General features: G+C 34.3%; 1 protein-coding gene across 3 annotated transcripts in view; it reads left to right on the top strand.

Annotated features, from left to right (window-relative positions):
• Rap1b (RAP1B, member of RAS oncogene family) overlaps window positions 1-9936 on the top strand; it is a 44657-nt gene extending 34721 nt beyond the window's left edge. For 2 of the 3 annotated variants that reach the window (XM_077798453.1, XM_026386666.2), the window contains 6 exons: window positions 361-429; window positions 1599-1655; window positions 2774-2914; window positions 4688-4831; window positions 5324-5440; window positions 7903-9936. In XM_077798453.1, the coding sequence (XP_077654579.1) occupies window positions 361-429; window positions 1599-1655; window positions 2774-2914; window positions 4688-4831; window positions 5324-5410 (498 nt within the window). In that variant the 3' untranslated portion in view covers window positions 5411-5440; window positions 7903-9936. The remainder of the gene's footprint in view (window positions 1-360; window positions 430-1598; window positions 1656-2773; window positions 2915-4687; window positions 4832-5323; window positions 5441-7902) is intronic. The other variant, XM_026386665.2, reaches the window with a different exon arrangement.
• The last annotated feature ends 5753 nt before the right edge of the window (window positions 9937-15689 follow it).

Below are 15689 nucleotides of genomic sequence, written 5' to 3'. Positions count from 1 at the left end.
GACATTTTTAATTTAGTAATTGTCTCCCTACCTTTATATAGCAGCAAGTTTGGCCCCTGCTGCTTCTCAAATATGGTGTTTCCTTTTCTACCTGTGTCCACAGTCTACAAAAACTCTTTCCTGCTCCCCAACTGTGAAATTACTTTGTCTTTGTACCTGATTCTAAGAAAGTCTGAGTGTGCTCAGCATAGATGCAATCTGGTTCTCTTCACCCCAACCCCATTCCCCAGATATCTTTGATCCTTGATTGGTTGAATCTGAGAATGTGGAACCCACAGATACAGAGGATCAAATGTAGAATATAATTTGCAAATTTGGATTTGTTCTTTAGGTGTATAATGGTATGTTAATTTTTTTCAGACTGTACAATTTGTTCAAGGAATTTTTGTTGAAAAATATGATCCTACGATAGAAGATTCTTATAGAAAGGTAAGTCCTTCTGATTTTTAGTAGAAATATAATAATTACTTTTTTTAATAATTATTTTTTAGTTGTAGTTGGACACAATACCTGTATTTATTCTTTTTTTAATGTGATGAGGATCGAACCCAGGGCCTCACACATGGCAGGCGAGTGCTCTGCCATTGAGCCACAACCCCAGCCCAGTGTTTTTATAATTATTGAATGTTTGTATACACAGTAGAATGAAGAGACAGTTAATTTAAAAATTAATGGGAAAAACTATATTTCCTGGCATTGCATGTTAACAGTTTAGAGAATCATAAACATGCATACATATTCACAAAGCTTTTAAGTTTAACCTGACCTCTGAATTGTTAATTTGACACAGACTTTAGAACCCATTTCAAGTTGCAGCCCCATGTTCCCTACCACTACTCCTAGAAAGATGAGTTATTCTTCTTTTAAACTAGAGATAGGAATACAGAAGTCTCCCTAGCCTTCCTACTTAATACTCCTTGAGAAAGTACTCCTGCTCACAATAGGTAGGTGAATTCCTATGTCCGATAACACAGCATATGACAATAAAACAATGTGCAGACATTTTTAATTTAGTAATTGTCTCCCTACCTTTATATAGCAGCCAGTTTGGCCCCTGCTGCTTCACAAATATGGTGTTTCCTTTTCTACCTATGTCCACAGTCTACAAAAACACTGGAAACTCCTTCCTGCTCCCCAACTGTGAAATTACTTTGTCTTTGACTTGATTCTAAATAACTTTTCCCCCCTAGGAAATATTAGGTGAAAAGAGGTACTGGAGATATGGAATTTATTTTTAGTTATGGCACTGCTTCCTTGCTATTAGAACACTTGTTCAAGAATGGTGAGGCAGTGTAGTTATCTAAAGAAAAGGGACCTCTAAAGAATAATGGGAGAGTAGATAGACAAAATCACTGTTGGTAGTATTGAAGTTATTGGTTGTTTTATTCTTTCATTTACTTGAACTATTTTGATATCATTTCTTATCCAGAATTAAGTGCTGAGTTGAATGATTTTGAGACCGAGGCTTGTTATTGCTCAATAATTACCTAGTAAAACTGCCATAATTTCCCTGTTTCTAATTTTAGCTTTTGTGTTTTATTTATTTAAGGTAGTCTTTTATATATATAAAAAAATAAAGGTATTTTAATTTTTTCTAGCAAGTTGAAGTAGATGCACAACAATGTATGCTTGAAATCTTGGATACTGCAGGAACGGTATGTATGTAAACAAATTACCAAAGTTTATGCAGTTTGTACAATATTGATTTGTAAATGCTATTACTCTATATGCAAATATTAGTTTACTTAATTATTACTTGCATCAGTATTTAAAGCTATTATTTTCATAGTTTGGATTCTACTTTTTAAAATATTTTTAATTGCAGTGCATCAGTTGTTGAAGAATTTAGAAAAATTATTAGAATGACAATTTTCATAGTCTATATAATACTTTTTTCTTTTTGCATGTGTGTGGTGCTGGGGATTGAACCTAGGGCCTTGTACATGTGAGGCAAGCACTCTGCCAACTGAGTTATATCCCCAGCCCTCATTAATACTTTTAAGATAATATATTACCATATTTCAAATAATGTGTAAAATACTTGGGCATGCATTGTTCCTCAGTGGCACTGTACTGATTTCATTGATATCTTTCCTCCATCAAATTATTTATAGGCCAGTATATTAGTTCTTCCATTACAATTGTGAAATATCCGGGGCAGGCTTACTTTATAAAGAAATGAGATTTATTTTGGCTCACAATTCTGGAGGCACAAGTTCTAGGGATCACATTATTATGATGCCTTCTTTTGGACAGTCTGGAGGTAGTCCAGAGCATCACATAGCAAGAGACAAGGGACATGCAAGTATCCAAAGATAAAGGGAAGATTTATTCTGGGTGTATTGTATGCATTCAGCTAATGTTTGAGTACCTGAGATATGCCAGACACTGTTCTTACCCTCAAATGCTCATAGTCTAGTGAAGGAGAAGTGTGAGGACGTGGCAAAATGTAGGTAAGCATTCTGATAGACCCACCTAACAAGAGTGTTGTGAGCTGGCTATAATTGTGGGATACAATTAGGAAGCGCTACACTTCATGATATATTTAAAAAGCTACCTTTAAGTAGCTTTTGGAGTTGGATATTCCTGTGCCATTTGAATATTTATTGCACACAGTAAATATTTTTAAATAGGCTTCCAACTTTTCAAATAATAACTTGCTATGGACTAATTTTAAGAAGTATTACAACTACAAAATCTTCATTGAGTTATAATCATAGATTTTAACTGTCAAAACATTCTGGTTTTTAATGTTCATTTCTTTGTACTATAGGAACAATTTACAGCAATGAGGGATTTGTACATGAAAAATGGACAAGGCTTTGCTTTAGTTTATTCCATCACTGCACAGTCCACCTTTAATGATTTACAAGATCTGAGAGAACAGATTCTTCGAGTTAAAGACACTGATGATGTAAGCTGACTTCCTAGTAATAACTTATTTCATATCCCTTACTATAGTGTATTCAATTTTAAAGTTTAAATTTAAATCAAATTTGAAGTTTGTGTATTGGGTTAAGGGTTCAGAACCTTTTTCTTTAAAAAAGGCACAAATGTATCTTTACATGTTTTCAAATATCATTATATTCCCTATTTTCTCATTATCTTGTGAAAATTAAATGTTATGCTTTTTTTTTTTTTTTTTTTTTGGAACTGGGGATTGAACTCAGGGGCACTTAACCACTGAGTCATGTCCCCAGCCCTTTTTTGTGTTTTATTTAGAGACGGGGTCTCACTGAATTGCTTAGGGCCTGGCTAATTTGCTGAAACTGGTTTTGAACTTACAGTCTTCCTGCCTCAGCCTCCTGAGCTGCTGGGATTACAGGCCTACACCACCACACCCAGCTAAACCCTTCTGTTTTTAAACAATGCATTTTGTGGGGAGGAATATGGGATGTAAATGTTACTAATAGAGCAAATAATCTTCTGGTCACATTTCTGGTAGATTTAAGAGCCTTTGAAATAAGGATTTGATGTAAATAAATGTAAACATACCAAGCAGCAGTGACAGAGAAGGAGCATAATAATTTTAAAAGGAAGGCAGCCCTTCAGAACGTACTGTAATGCAGTTAATAAGAAACTTAAAGGAAATTATTTTAATTCTTCACTATCTGTAATAGTGATTCCTAAAATAAGTCATGCATCAGAATTATCTGTAGGACTGGTTAAAACAAATTGCTGGCCCAACCACCTCAGAATTTGACTCAGAAGACCTATAATAGAACCCTGAATTGTGCATTTCCAACAAATGTCCAGGTGATGTTGATGCTACACGATAAGAAATGTTGTACTGTACTTTAATTAGAGCTAATATTATAAGAGTTGAGACACACTGATGGTAAATGCTGCCATTTTCTGAACATCTAAAACAAGGAAGTTTGGGGAAAGTCTACATTTTTATTTTCCTATCACTTGCATTAAACAAATATTTATTAAATACCTCATAAAAAGCCAGAATTCTTGAGGTTTTGTTTGGATTTATTTTCCACAAAATACTTTAGAAAACTGATTTGAAAATGATTGGTAGTGGTTTGGTAGAATAAGCATTATTTTTGCCTATAGTGTTCTTTTAAAATTACAAATATCACATAACGCAAACACACTGTGCCATTAATAATGGCCTTGATTTTTAGTAAATTAAGTTGATTAAACCTTCTGACTATTTAATGTCAGATTACATGAGAAACTAAAAATTCTACTTTGAGGGCCAAATTCATCCTTTATTTACTTTCACAGTAACTCCTTTGTATTTCCTTTTATAAAGGTTGTATTTTTTTGATTACCATAATTATTTGTGAATCCATTGTGTTATACATTTTAACCCTCTTTTGTAAGTATGACATTCATTGTTTTCTAAAATTTTTTTGTTAAAGGTTCTTACTTGTATCTACATTGCCTAGGTTATGTCCATTTTAGTTCCCTTTGGAATTATCCTTTAACATCTCCATGAGAAGAGAAGGCAGTGGAAATAATTGACAGCGCAGTTGACCTGAAAGCCAATACTAGTTCATTCAGTCTTACAAATTAATGTTGTTAAGGCTTTCATATTTTAAGTGTAAATTTTATTACATATTGTATCTGACACCATAGGAAAAGTAATCTTTAAGGTTAACTCTTAGAATTCTTTTTATTTGAATTTGTTAATATACATACTTATTTATTTTTATTCTCACAAATGTCTTTTTAGGTTCCCATGATTCTGGTTGGTAATAAGTGTGACTTGGAAGATGAAAGAGTTGTAGGAAAGGAACAAGGTCAAAATCTAGCAAGACAGTGGAACAACTGTGCATTCTTAGAATCTTCTGCAAAATCAAAAATAAATGTTAATGAGGTATGGTCAGATACTAAAAGTAGTTTTTTATTTTGATTATTTAAAATTAATGGAAAAGTGTGTGGGTGTGTGTGTGTTTAATACAACTCAAACTTAATATGTATTCAGAGTGATATGTTGATCTTATAGGCAGAAAAATTCTTGTTAAATATATGTATATAAATAAGTAACAGTACTATTTCAGTTATTAAATGCTTGTGCACTTAAATTTTATCCCAAGAAAGGAAGGTTAGATAGAATATAGAACTGGGAAAGACAGGTTAACTCATCATGAAGGATGTTATGTAAAAGAGAAAACTTCAAAAAGGCATTCTTGGATTACATGAACTTAATTTAAGGAGAACAATTTTAACACCCTCCAAGTGAACTTGGCTCTTATAAGAATGCTCGGTTTTACTTTCTTGTTTCCTGGTGGTACATTTATATCCTTGGAAGTGTCCATTTTTTTCATTTCACTTTTTCAGTTTTGGGGTTTTTGTAATATGTTTGCAGATCTTTTATGACCTAGTGCGGCAAATTAACAGAAAAACTCCAGTGCCTGGGAAGGCCCGCAAAAAGTCATCGTGTCAGCTGCTTTAATATATTGAATGCATCGTAGCTCTGAGCCAGGTATGTTGATTTATCTTTCCTCTAATTGTTAATCCCTCAGCTTCATTAAGGACACTGTCAGGAAAGCAAGTGGAGTTTTGGTTTTTGTTAGCTCTAAAACGTAGATGGTTACATTCATGAATTAGTTTGATATCTTGTTAATGAAAATAATTATTTCATTTACTTATCAGAAATAAGGTATTCTATGTAAATGACCAGATAGTCTAAATAAGTTTATTCAGGGAATGGGTTGTACCTTAGTGACAGAGCACTCGCTGGCACCTATGAGGCCCTGGGATTAGAACCCAGCCCTACCAAATAAAAAAAAATTCCATTTATATAAGTGATAGGACACTGGTTGGTGCAGGCAATATAATGGTAAAGGAGACCTGCCTTATCTCCTTGCCTCTTAATTAAGTGTGATGGAAGAGAGAGACAAACAGTTGCAAAATGTCATAAATGCAATGAGAGTAAATCCAATGTAGTACTAAAAAACCCTGACACATTTACCATGTGCCCAGCACTCTTTTTAAGGATCCCTATCTGTATATTAATTGAATTCTCACAACAATCCTCTGGAATGAAGATGATGATGGTGATTAATTGTTATTATTCCCACATTATGGAGGTGGGAACTGTCACTTGTGAAAACCCCTGTTAGTGAATAGCAGAGCCAGAATTTGAATAGGCAGTCTGACTTCTGAGTGCTGTGATGATGGGTACTGTGGGAGCATATAATTGGGGCACCAAATGTGTGAGAATTCAGGAATGTCAGTCAAAAGTAGGAGACATTAAGCTGAGATCTGAAGGACAAGTGGAAGTTAGCTGTATTGGGCTGGAGGGTTCCCAGACAGAAAAGCACTAACATAACCCAGAGATATGAGCAAAAAAAAAAAAAAAAAAACCTGAGCACACATGTTTTTATGTATATTTTTGAAAACAGTCATATTAAATAGGATTGATACTTGTAAACAGTTAGATCAGTTCCTGGTACATAATGAACATTCAAACCATTAGCTGCTACTTTTTACCAATGAAACTGGTTTCCTGTTCAGTTATTACTAAGGCATTATTTCACTGAGAACTTTTAACTTTTGTGACTGTTTCCCCCAGTGTTAAATGGGCCCATAGAGTCATTATCTTTTTACAGTATATGTCCCTATTGTGCAGTTAGGGTCCTCTGTTTAGTAATAGATCCTCTTATAATGATAATCTCTCATACCTGACTGAATGTTCATTCTTACTTGCATCACATATGTGCCTGAGCTTATATACTCCCATCTGTCCTTTCCAATTTGCTACTTTCAGTCTGCTAAGTTTTAGAAAATTACATTGCAAACCTCTTTCAAACTAGAATAAAGACCTAAGGTTCTAGGTATTTGTGAAAATAGTTTCAGCAGCCACATGTGTATTTACATGTGCTTGGAAACAAGTCTGATCCCCAGAAAAATGGAGTTTAAAAAAAAATTTATTTTAAAAGCTTAGGCATATATGTAGAAGGTCACCGGAAGTAAATAAATATTCCACAGTTCAGATTTTACTTCTTTTACATTACAAATATTACTTTAAAACTTTAGTTTACTCTAAGGAAAAATTAATGTGATTTTCAGTACAGTACCACTTTTTTGATATCTAAAATTTGCCAAAATCTATGAATACAAAATTTGGAAGTAATGTAACTCAACTATAAAGTGGTAAAAAACATCATGAGATAAATTCTAAAAAGGTACGAATCAAAGTACTGAAATAGCATGGGGCCACTTAACATAAGAAATAGCCACAGGTATTAAATATTGCCTCTCTGAACCTAGATTTTAGCTACTTTTTAAGAGTAAGGAAGCAAAGTCTTAACTTTTCTCATACTAGAAACCCTGGTTTTCAAGAGAGTAGCAAAATAGACTTCATCTTTTTGGAATGCAGAGGTGAAAATGTCTTTACTCTGAGTTATAGTACGTTGTCATTCATGTAATGACTGAAACAAGAGTCTGTAGTGTATTTCTAATATTACAAAAATGTTGGGGGTTGGGGGTGTCATTTGGTTGGGGGTGTCGTTTGGCACATAAGAGGCACTGGGTTCAATCCTCAGCATCACATAAAAAACTAAATAAATAAGGGCTGGGGTTGTGGCTCAGTGGTAGAGTGCTTGCCTCGCATGCGTGAGGCCCTGAGTTTGATCCTCAGCACCACATTAAAAAAAAAAAATTAAATAAAAAATAAAGATATTTTAAAAATAAATAAATACATAAAATAAAGTTACTAAACAGAAAGTTTAACAAAAAAGTTGGGGCTGGGGTTGTGGTTCAGTGATATGCCAAACACGTGTGTGAGATAATCCTCGCACCATATAAAAATAAATAAAATAAAGGTATTGTGTCTATCTACAACAACAAAAAAAATTCTTTTTTTTAAATGTTGTTTTACTGTTTCCTTTGGATCTTTAATACACTGGGTTCAATTAATTTTTTTTTCCTTTCTTTTAAAAGGTCTGAAGAACTGTTGCCCAATTCAACAGTGCCAGCATTCCAACTTTGTTAAACCTACCAACATCTTATATGGACTTTCCTGTGGTGGTACCCTTTAAGAGGCGGATGAAAGCTACTATATCAGTTTGCACATTCTAATCACTTTTCAGTATCACAAGAGAGATTTTTACTTATATAATAGTCCTAGAGTATGCAGCTGGTAAAACCAGAGGCTACATCCAGTATTACTGCTAAGAGACATTCTTCATCCACCAATGTTGTACATGTATGAAAATGGTGTACTGTATACTTTAACACACCCCATACTTTGTATTGGAGAGTACAATAATGTAAATCCTGAAAGCACCACTATTTTAGCATAATAAAAGAAAGTCCAAAGAGCTCCTATATAGACTACTCCAGATAAACTTTGCTTCTTTGATACTTGTAGCTTATTGTAATTTTTTTTAAATCCAAGGTCATTATCATTGTATTGTATAAAATAAGCGCTTTGATTAACACAGCTATATAGTTTTTTTTAATTTTTCAAAAACCTGTGGAGACAGTGATCTTGTCTTTAAAATATAGTCCTTTCAGTATGATGTCTTAGATTAAAGACGTTGCCTTTAATATCTGTTGGGAAGGAAATGTCCAGACTTTTCAAATCTCCTTATTATGTGTTTCCCTTTTTTGTTTACATAGGGAACAATGTTTGTAGTTGTGTGTACAGTGGGGGTCTACAACAAGAAGTGTATATTTTCAACAATTTTTTAATGATTTAACAATTTTTGTAAATCATTTTCAGGCTTCTGCAGCTGTAGATTCTCACTGTGAATCCCTTGCTTGCTCATGCATAAGTGTATTTGCAATACCAAATATACAGGTTTAGTATTTTTGCCTGTTAGTGATTGTTTCACATGTGTAACGTTTTGGTTGAGATGTTAAATGGTGGACGAGTACTGTGGATGTGAATGTGGGAAGTAATTTTAATCATGTATAATTGGTCACAAGGCCTAATTTGCAGTAACTATTGCTGTTTTATTTAACAATGCCTTGTTGCTTTGTATGCATTAACGTTTGGGTGTAAAGATTGTGTGTCTATCCAACAGGGAGCCACAGTATTTAAATTGACCAACCTAATGTTACAACTACTTTGAGGTGGCCAAATGTAAACTAAAAGCCTTAATTAAAGTGGTGCAATTTTGTATAACTTAGCATCAGTAGTTCAATAAATTTGGATTGCCATGCAAGGGCTTGCATTATAATTACTTGCCACTTGAATGTGTTTTGTGTAATGTTTTAACAGTGCTAGTAAATAAATATGGGTTTACCTTCTTTTTAAATGTAATAGGTGTTATTTTACACATTGTGATTTCATAATTTAACATGAGTAAACTAGACTAATTAATTCCAGAAAAAATGTGTGAAAGGACTGGGGTTGTGCTCAATGGCAGAGCACTTGCCTAGCACATGTGAGGCACTGGGTTCAATCCCCAGCACCACGTTAAAAAAAAAAAACAACTAAATAAACAAAGGTATTATGTCCATCTACAACTAAAAATATTTTTTAAAAATTAGTGAATGATGGCAGGGTTTTTTCCTAGTATTTGAAGATTCACGTAACCACCTTTTGAGCTTTTCTTTGAGAAAGAATTTTGTAAATCAAGCAATATTAGTTATGAATAAATGCTTTTGGGTGAAGAAGGATTGAAAATACTTTGCATGCTAAACTGTGGATCCCTCCTCCCCCCCGCTGTTGGTACTGGGGATTGAACTCAGGGGCACCTAATCATTGAGCCACATCCCCAGCCCTATTTAGTATTTTATTTAGAGGCAGGGTTTCACTGAGTTGCTTTGTGCCTTGCTTTTGCTGAGGCTGGCTTTGAACTTGTGATCCTCAGCCTCCTGAGCTGCTAGGATTACAGGTGTGTGCCATGGTGCCCAGCCGGATTTTTTAAATATAGAATGAAGTTATAATATACATAAAAATAAATAAACAATATAAAGTTATTGTGTCCATCTACAGCCCCCCCCCAAAGAAAGAATGGTTATAAAAATCTTTTAATGATATGCACTTGAGTATGACTTTGTTTTTAGAGATCTTTGTGCTATAAGTCAATTCTGTGGAATTTGTAAAAGGGCTTTTCAGTTTTTTCATAGTATTTACCAGCCACTGGAGTAATTAATTAGTAGTACCTTCTTGTACACTAATCCCCTAAATACATGTTATTTGACTGGGACAGTAAAGGCTTTCATTTCAAAGAGACAAAGTCTTAACTTACATATTTAACTCACAGAGTTTCATGTATGGAAAGGCCTGAAGAAAAAAACAACATGTTTTTGCAGAAGCTCCTACTTATGAGAGACTGTTTTTATACCCTGGTGGGGGGGGTTGGATTAAGCCCCCAAAAGTAGGGCTGGAACACTAAAAATCCAATGAGGGTACCATCATTATTTCTGTTATCATTAGCAAATGTTTATTGTCTATCAATTATAGGCATGCACCACCATGCCTGGCAACTACCACTTGATTTTATTGTGAATCTAGCTTCATTATGAACCTAGCTTTATCTGATTTTCTTCCAAGAATGACGTAGATGTGAATTATCCAAATTCAGCCTTTGGTTCAAAATGAGGAGCTTTTTCTAAAAACTATCACAGATCTTATAGGGTTTTTATTTTTCTATTTATAGTGTTATAGTTTGGAATCCCTGTGAGCAATTAGTTTCAGAAAAGGAAACTAATACTGCTAAACTTTGTAATGTGCAGTGTACAAGGCTAGGGGCAGAGAGAAGTAGGAAGGAGTAAGTGACATTACTTATAAACTTAGTCTCTGCTGGTATGTTGTTCAGTGAGTCATTGGTAGGACAAACCAGTAATAAATTATCAAATCTTAAGTAACTTCTAACCATACAGTTCATGCTCTATTACTCATACTAAAGTGACTAGTATTAAAAAGTTGTACATTTTATTTTAAAATACAAAAACTGTTTTATTTATATTCCCAACTATTAGATACAGTTGTCTATTAAGAGGTCAATGTTAATTCAGTATATTCCCTGAGGAAATCAACCAATAATGAACTACAGGACTGCAGAAAATGCAGTGCAATCAGAAGGGTATGGTACAGAGTAGATAGTTAACAGGGACCCTTTTCTGTACCAAATGGGAGTAATATAACTAAAGCAACAGATTTGACTGCTCTATGAATAATAGCCCAGGGAGGGTTGATGGTGGAGCAAGAGTTGACCCAGTTTGGAAGCTATTTGGTCCGTAAGCTGTGGTGAGAGTGGAAATCCAAGAAACTGCAGAGGAATAACTAGGGAACTGGTTGATGGCGTAGATACAGGGCTGGGGCGGGGGTGGGGGGGGGAGGCGGGGGAATGAGATGTCTAATAATAGCAGAAACAAGAGTTTACCATCAACGAAGATAATTAAAGAGGCTCTCAAGGAATTGTAGTTTTGAGTGCATCAAGAAAAGTTTGGGGTAGGATGAAGTTTAGATTAAGTAAAATATATTTTGATTTGTATTGGTAGCCAAATTTGAACAGTTGTCCCTTGAAGTTATTGATATAACAGGAAGCAACTGAAACTGTGAATAAAATTATTTTCATAAGAATTAAGCATTTAAAAAAAAGAAAACCTGGCATAAGCAAGCCTTGAATGGGAAGAAATGTTACATTTTAAAGGTATTCAATTACAAAGACAAGGGCAGAGAAGAAAGCAAATAGCTCTGTAGTAACTGAGAATTCTGCATCTTTAGCAAGCAGCAAGATACTATTGTTCCTTTCTACTCGGTTATGTACTATAGTCCAGCAGCCATTTCATTCTCTAGACATGTCGTAATTTATACCTCTCAATGTACCTTATTAGTGGCGGATTGGCTTCTAAAGAGATAATAGGACAATTTTAGAAATGCCATTCCAGGGTACTGGAGATACAGCTCAGTTGGTAGAGTGCTTGCCTCACATACACAAGGCCCTGGGTTCAATACTCAGCACCACCACCAAAAAAAAAAAGAAAGAAAATGCCATTCTCTAGTACCAAGTTTTTGTATATTCATGCCGCAACTAAATCAGTTTTACAGCTAGTGCTGGCAATCCATTCAAATTCAGTTGCACCAAAGCCTTAAGTAATCTCAAATATATGTCATTGCAGTATGTCTCCACCTACTTTCTTGATAATATAGACATTTTTTCTCATTTTTCATAACTGATATTTCGGTACTTTACACAAAATGTTAGGAAGATAAATCCTTATTAACTGGATTCTCAATTTCATATTATCTTCTGGGGGAAAAAGTATTTGTGTCCTAAACAGTATTTGTTAGTTTCTTATAGCTGATCTAACAAATTTGATGGTTTAAAGCATCAGAAATGTACCCAGTTCTGGAGGCCAAAATTTCAAAATCAGAAAGTTGTCATGGTTGCCTTCCCCCTAGAATTCTAGGAAAGAACCATTCCTTGGCATTACACCAACTTGCTCCTGTCTCTGCTCAATCCTCATATCTCTTTAATGTGTCTAATACCCCTCTTCCTTTCTCTTACAAGGCAGTTTAGAGCCTTTCTTGATTATTCAGGATAATCTCACCTCAAGACCCTTAGCATACTTCCAAAGACCCTCTTTTCAAATGATGGAAACATTTTACAAGAGGGGACTGGGATGTGGACATAATCTTTGAGAGACATTATCAGCCAACTCACATGGTGTTTACTAATTTAACAAAATTTAGCTTAAGTCTACTTCAGGGTAACCTAAAATATTCTGAGCTGAATCAGCAGAACTTGGAGTCTCCTAGAGAGCCCCTGAGGATGTGGTAAAGCCATAGGGGTAAACTACAGAGATTTTTCTAAGGGAAATTTAGGATCAAGTGAGATTTCAAGGAGTTATAAGAGGTCCAGTCTGAGCTAGTTCCACAATTTCAGAACCAGTATAGTAGCTATGGAGCTGTTAACCATTGTCATCCCCTTGGAATTACTTTCTACTTGTATTAGTATACATTCTCTCCATGTTTCATATTTTCAATGATAGCCAAACTCCCCCCTTCCACTGATTTTGATTTAAGGAGTAATATAAATTGTAAGCTTCATTTTGCTTTTTATTTTCAGACATGACCCTCCACTTTACCTTCCCTCCATCTTTAATCAGACATATCTGATCCATATTAGAAGAAAACGTGTGCTTCTGAGACCAAACAATGGTGTTTGTAAGATTTTGCTCTGCACTGAATTGATTGGTTTATTTACTGTTTCAGTATTCTTTTGAGGGAAATGGACAGAATTAAATGATAAAAACCAATCTGGTTGGGATGGAACACATTGAATATTTGAACAAGTTAGGAGTTTGAGGGTATTTATACACAACCAAGGTTAGGGCTGTAACCACTTCTCAAAAGTAAATGGTGACCTTCCTCAGATAGTCCATTTGTCCATTAATTGTTTTAAGTAATGGTATAGAAAGGTTGTAACCTTCTATGTGGTTTACATGTTTAAGATGTCGTCTTAGAGATCCTAAAAGCTGATCTAGTCATTCTCTATTGAAGCTATTATTTTAAAAGTTCTCACTTCTTTTATTCTTTCCTTTTAATTTTGACTTCAGTGAAGCATGTCTTAGATCATAAGATTTCAACTGGATACTTTATTAGAGTATTGTATTAAGGCACTAATGCTTCCTGAAATTCTTGAGCTGAATCATTTGGCAGTTACTATTTAGCAAACATAATTTTTTGGAAACAGAATATTATTAGCCACTATCACATCACTAATTATATTCTGCCAATACTTTCAGAGAGAATGTCACCAAGGGAGGAAGTGGCATCCATTACCCTTTCCCCCATTCACTCTGAACCAGTGTAGGATGCTATCATGGTCAAAGCATTCTCACCTTGACAGGATGTGGCTAATGACAAAGCAGAATTAACAATGTGGTTGCTCTAGACCCTTGTTCAAGGGAGAGTAAACAGGACATATATCAGGATGACATCCAAACAGGGTGGGTATAGAATGCCAACTATGTCAGCCCTGGAAAATTATAACATTCTGCAGTGCCAACTCCTCTACCACTGTTAAAAGTGAGGCAGGTGCAAACTGTCCGTTTCCCCAAGGCTTTTTGGGTTAGTGTTTTTTTCTTAGTACAAAACTCAGAGGAGCAATGGAATTAGACACAATTGGCTCAACTGCTTTACTTCACTTTTTAAAAGAAAGGCAAATTCCAGGAACCTAAAGATTTTGATGGGTCTCTTTGACACGCACAAAATAAAGCAGTATGTGAGTTTAAGCCAAAATATAGTAAATGTCTAGCCTTAACCCTGGTTTGACTTTTAAATTCTCTCTTCTAAAGGCCAATAGCCATAATAACCATCTGGAATCAGCCTCATATATTGATTTTTCTCAGCTTTTCTCCATCTGTGAGAGAATCACAAGTAGAAGATTTTTTTTAAAAAAAAGCTGTCACCTAGGCTCCCCAAAACCAATTAAAATGGGGAATGCTGAAAGAACTAATAAAAGCCAGCAAATAATAGTTTAATTCTTCTTGGCTTGATGTTTCCATGAAAGAGATATTCCTAGTTTGAAGAATTGATAGGCTCTTTAACTGAAATATTATTTCTTAGACACCCTAATATTCTCCACCTACTCTCTATGTACTTCACATGTGTCATTTAACCACAATATGAGACAGGGGCTAATAATCAATGTCCCCTAATAATGCTATGAATACATTAATAACTAAATATTAGAGATACTAGAAAACAATTATTTTCAAATTCTAAAGGAAAAACTCAAAAAATCTATTAGAATTATTCAGAAACTTGTGAAGGTGGTTGGATATAACATAAATATGCCCAAAATCAATAGCTTTCTCCCATATTCATAATAAGGACATAGAAGTTGTTATGGGCATAAAATCACAGATGAAAATTATAAATGTCATAAAGCTAATGAGACTTATTGTAAAACCTTATTGAACACATTATCTGAAGAAATACTGAATTCTTGAAGGGGAAGAGGTAAAAAATATTAGCCTCCCCAAATTAACATGTTAATGTAATATTTCAGTTTAAATTTCAACTGGGTGAAGTTTTGAAATTGAAATTAATGATCTTTCAATTGAACTACATCCCCAGCTCTTTAAATTTTTTTAATTTGGGTTGAGATAGGGTCTCCCTAAATTGCCAGGGCTGGCCTCCAATTTACAATTCTCCTGCCTCATCCTCCCAAGTCTCTAGGATTATAGGTGTGTACTGGAGAAATTACACTGCCTGGAGAAATAAATTATCTTTAAAATTCAAGTGAAATAAGAAAATAAATATATTAATTACTCAAATAGAACTGAGTCCAGAAGTTGATTCTAGTATATAACAAGTTAATTTATGACATGACATATTTTGATAGGAAAGAATGTCACTTGGCAAAATACTGCCACAACTAGCTGTCCATCTTAAAAAAAAAAAAAAAAATTTGTACCTCTGTCATGCAGAAAACCCTTTCCAGATATATATTTAAAGTCTTCAAGTTATAAAGTAAAACAATAAAAATCTTAGAAGAAAATCTTAAAGAGATTGGAAGTATAGTCCTAGCAATATGGGAAACCTTAGCTAATTTTAAAAACCCAAGCTATTTAAAGTATTTTATATATTTAGATTAAGTTATAATAAAATGGAATATTCAAATTTAAAAATTGGTTAGCAAAATATATTGCAAAGTCAAACTTGAGGAAATCTTAACAGATAAAAGGTAAGAGATTAATATCCACAAAATATAAAGGATTCTTAGGAGGTAGGAAGAAATAATCCAAAAGAAAAATAGATG

This window comes from Urocitellus parryii, chromosome 5 (assembly GCF_045843805.1).
Source record: "Urocitellus parryii isolate mUroPar1 chromosome 5, mUroPar1.hap1, whole genome shotgun sequence".
NCBI lineage: Eukaryota > Metazoa > Chordata > Mammalia > Rodentia > Sciuridae > Urocitellus > Urocitellus parryii.
Note: the sequence above shows the minus strand (reverse complement) of the source record. Positions and strands in the feature narration are given on the sequence as shown.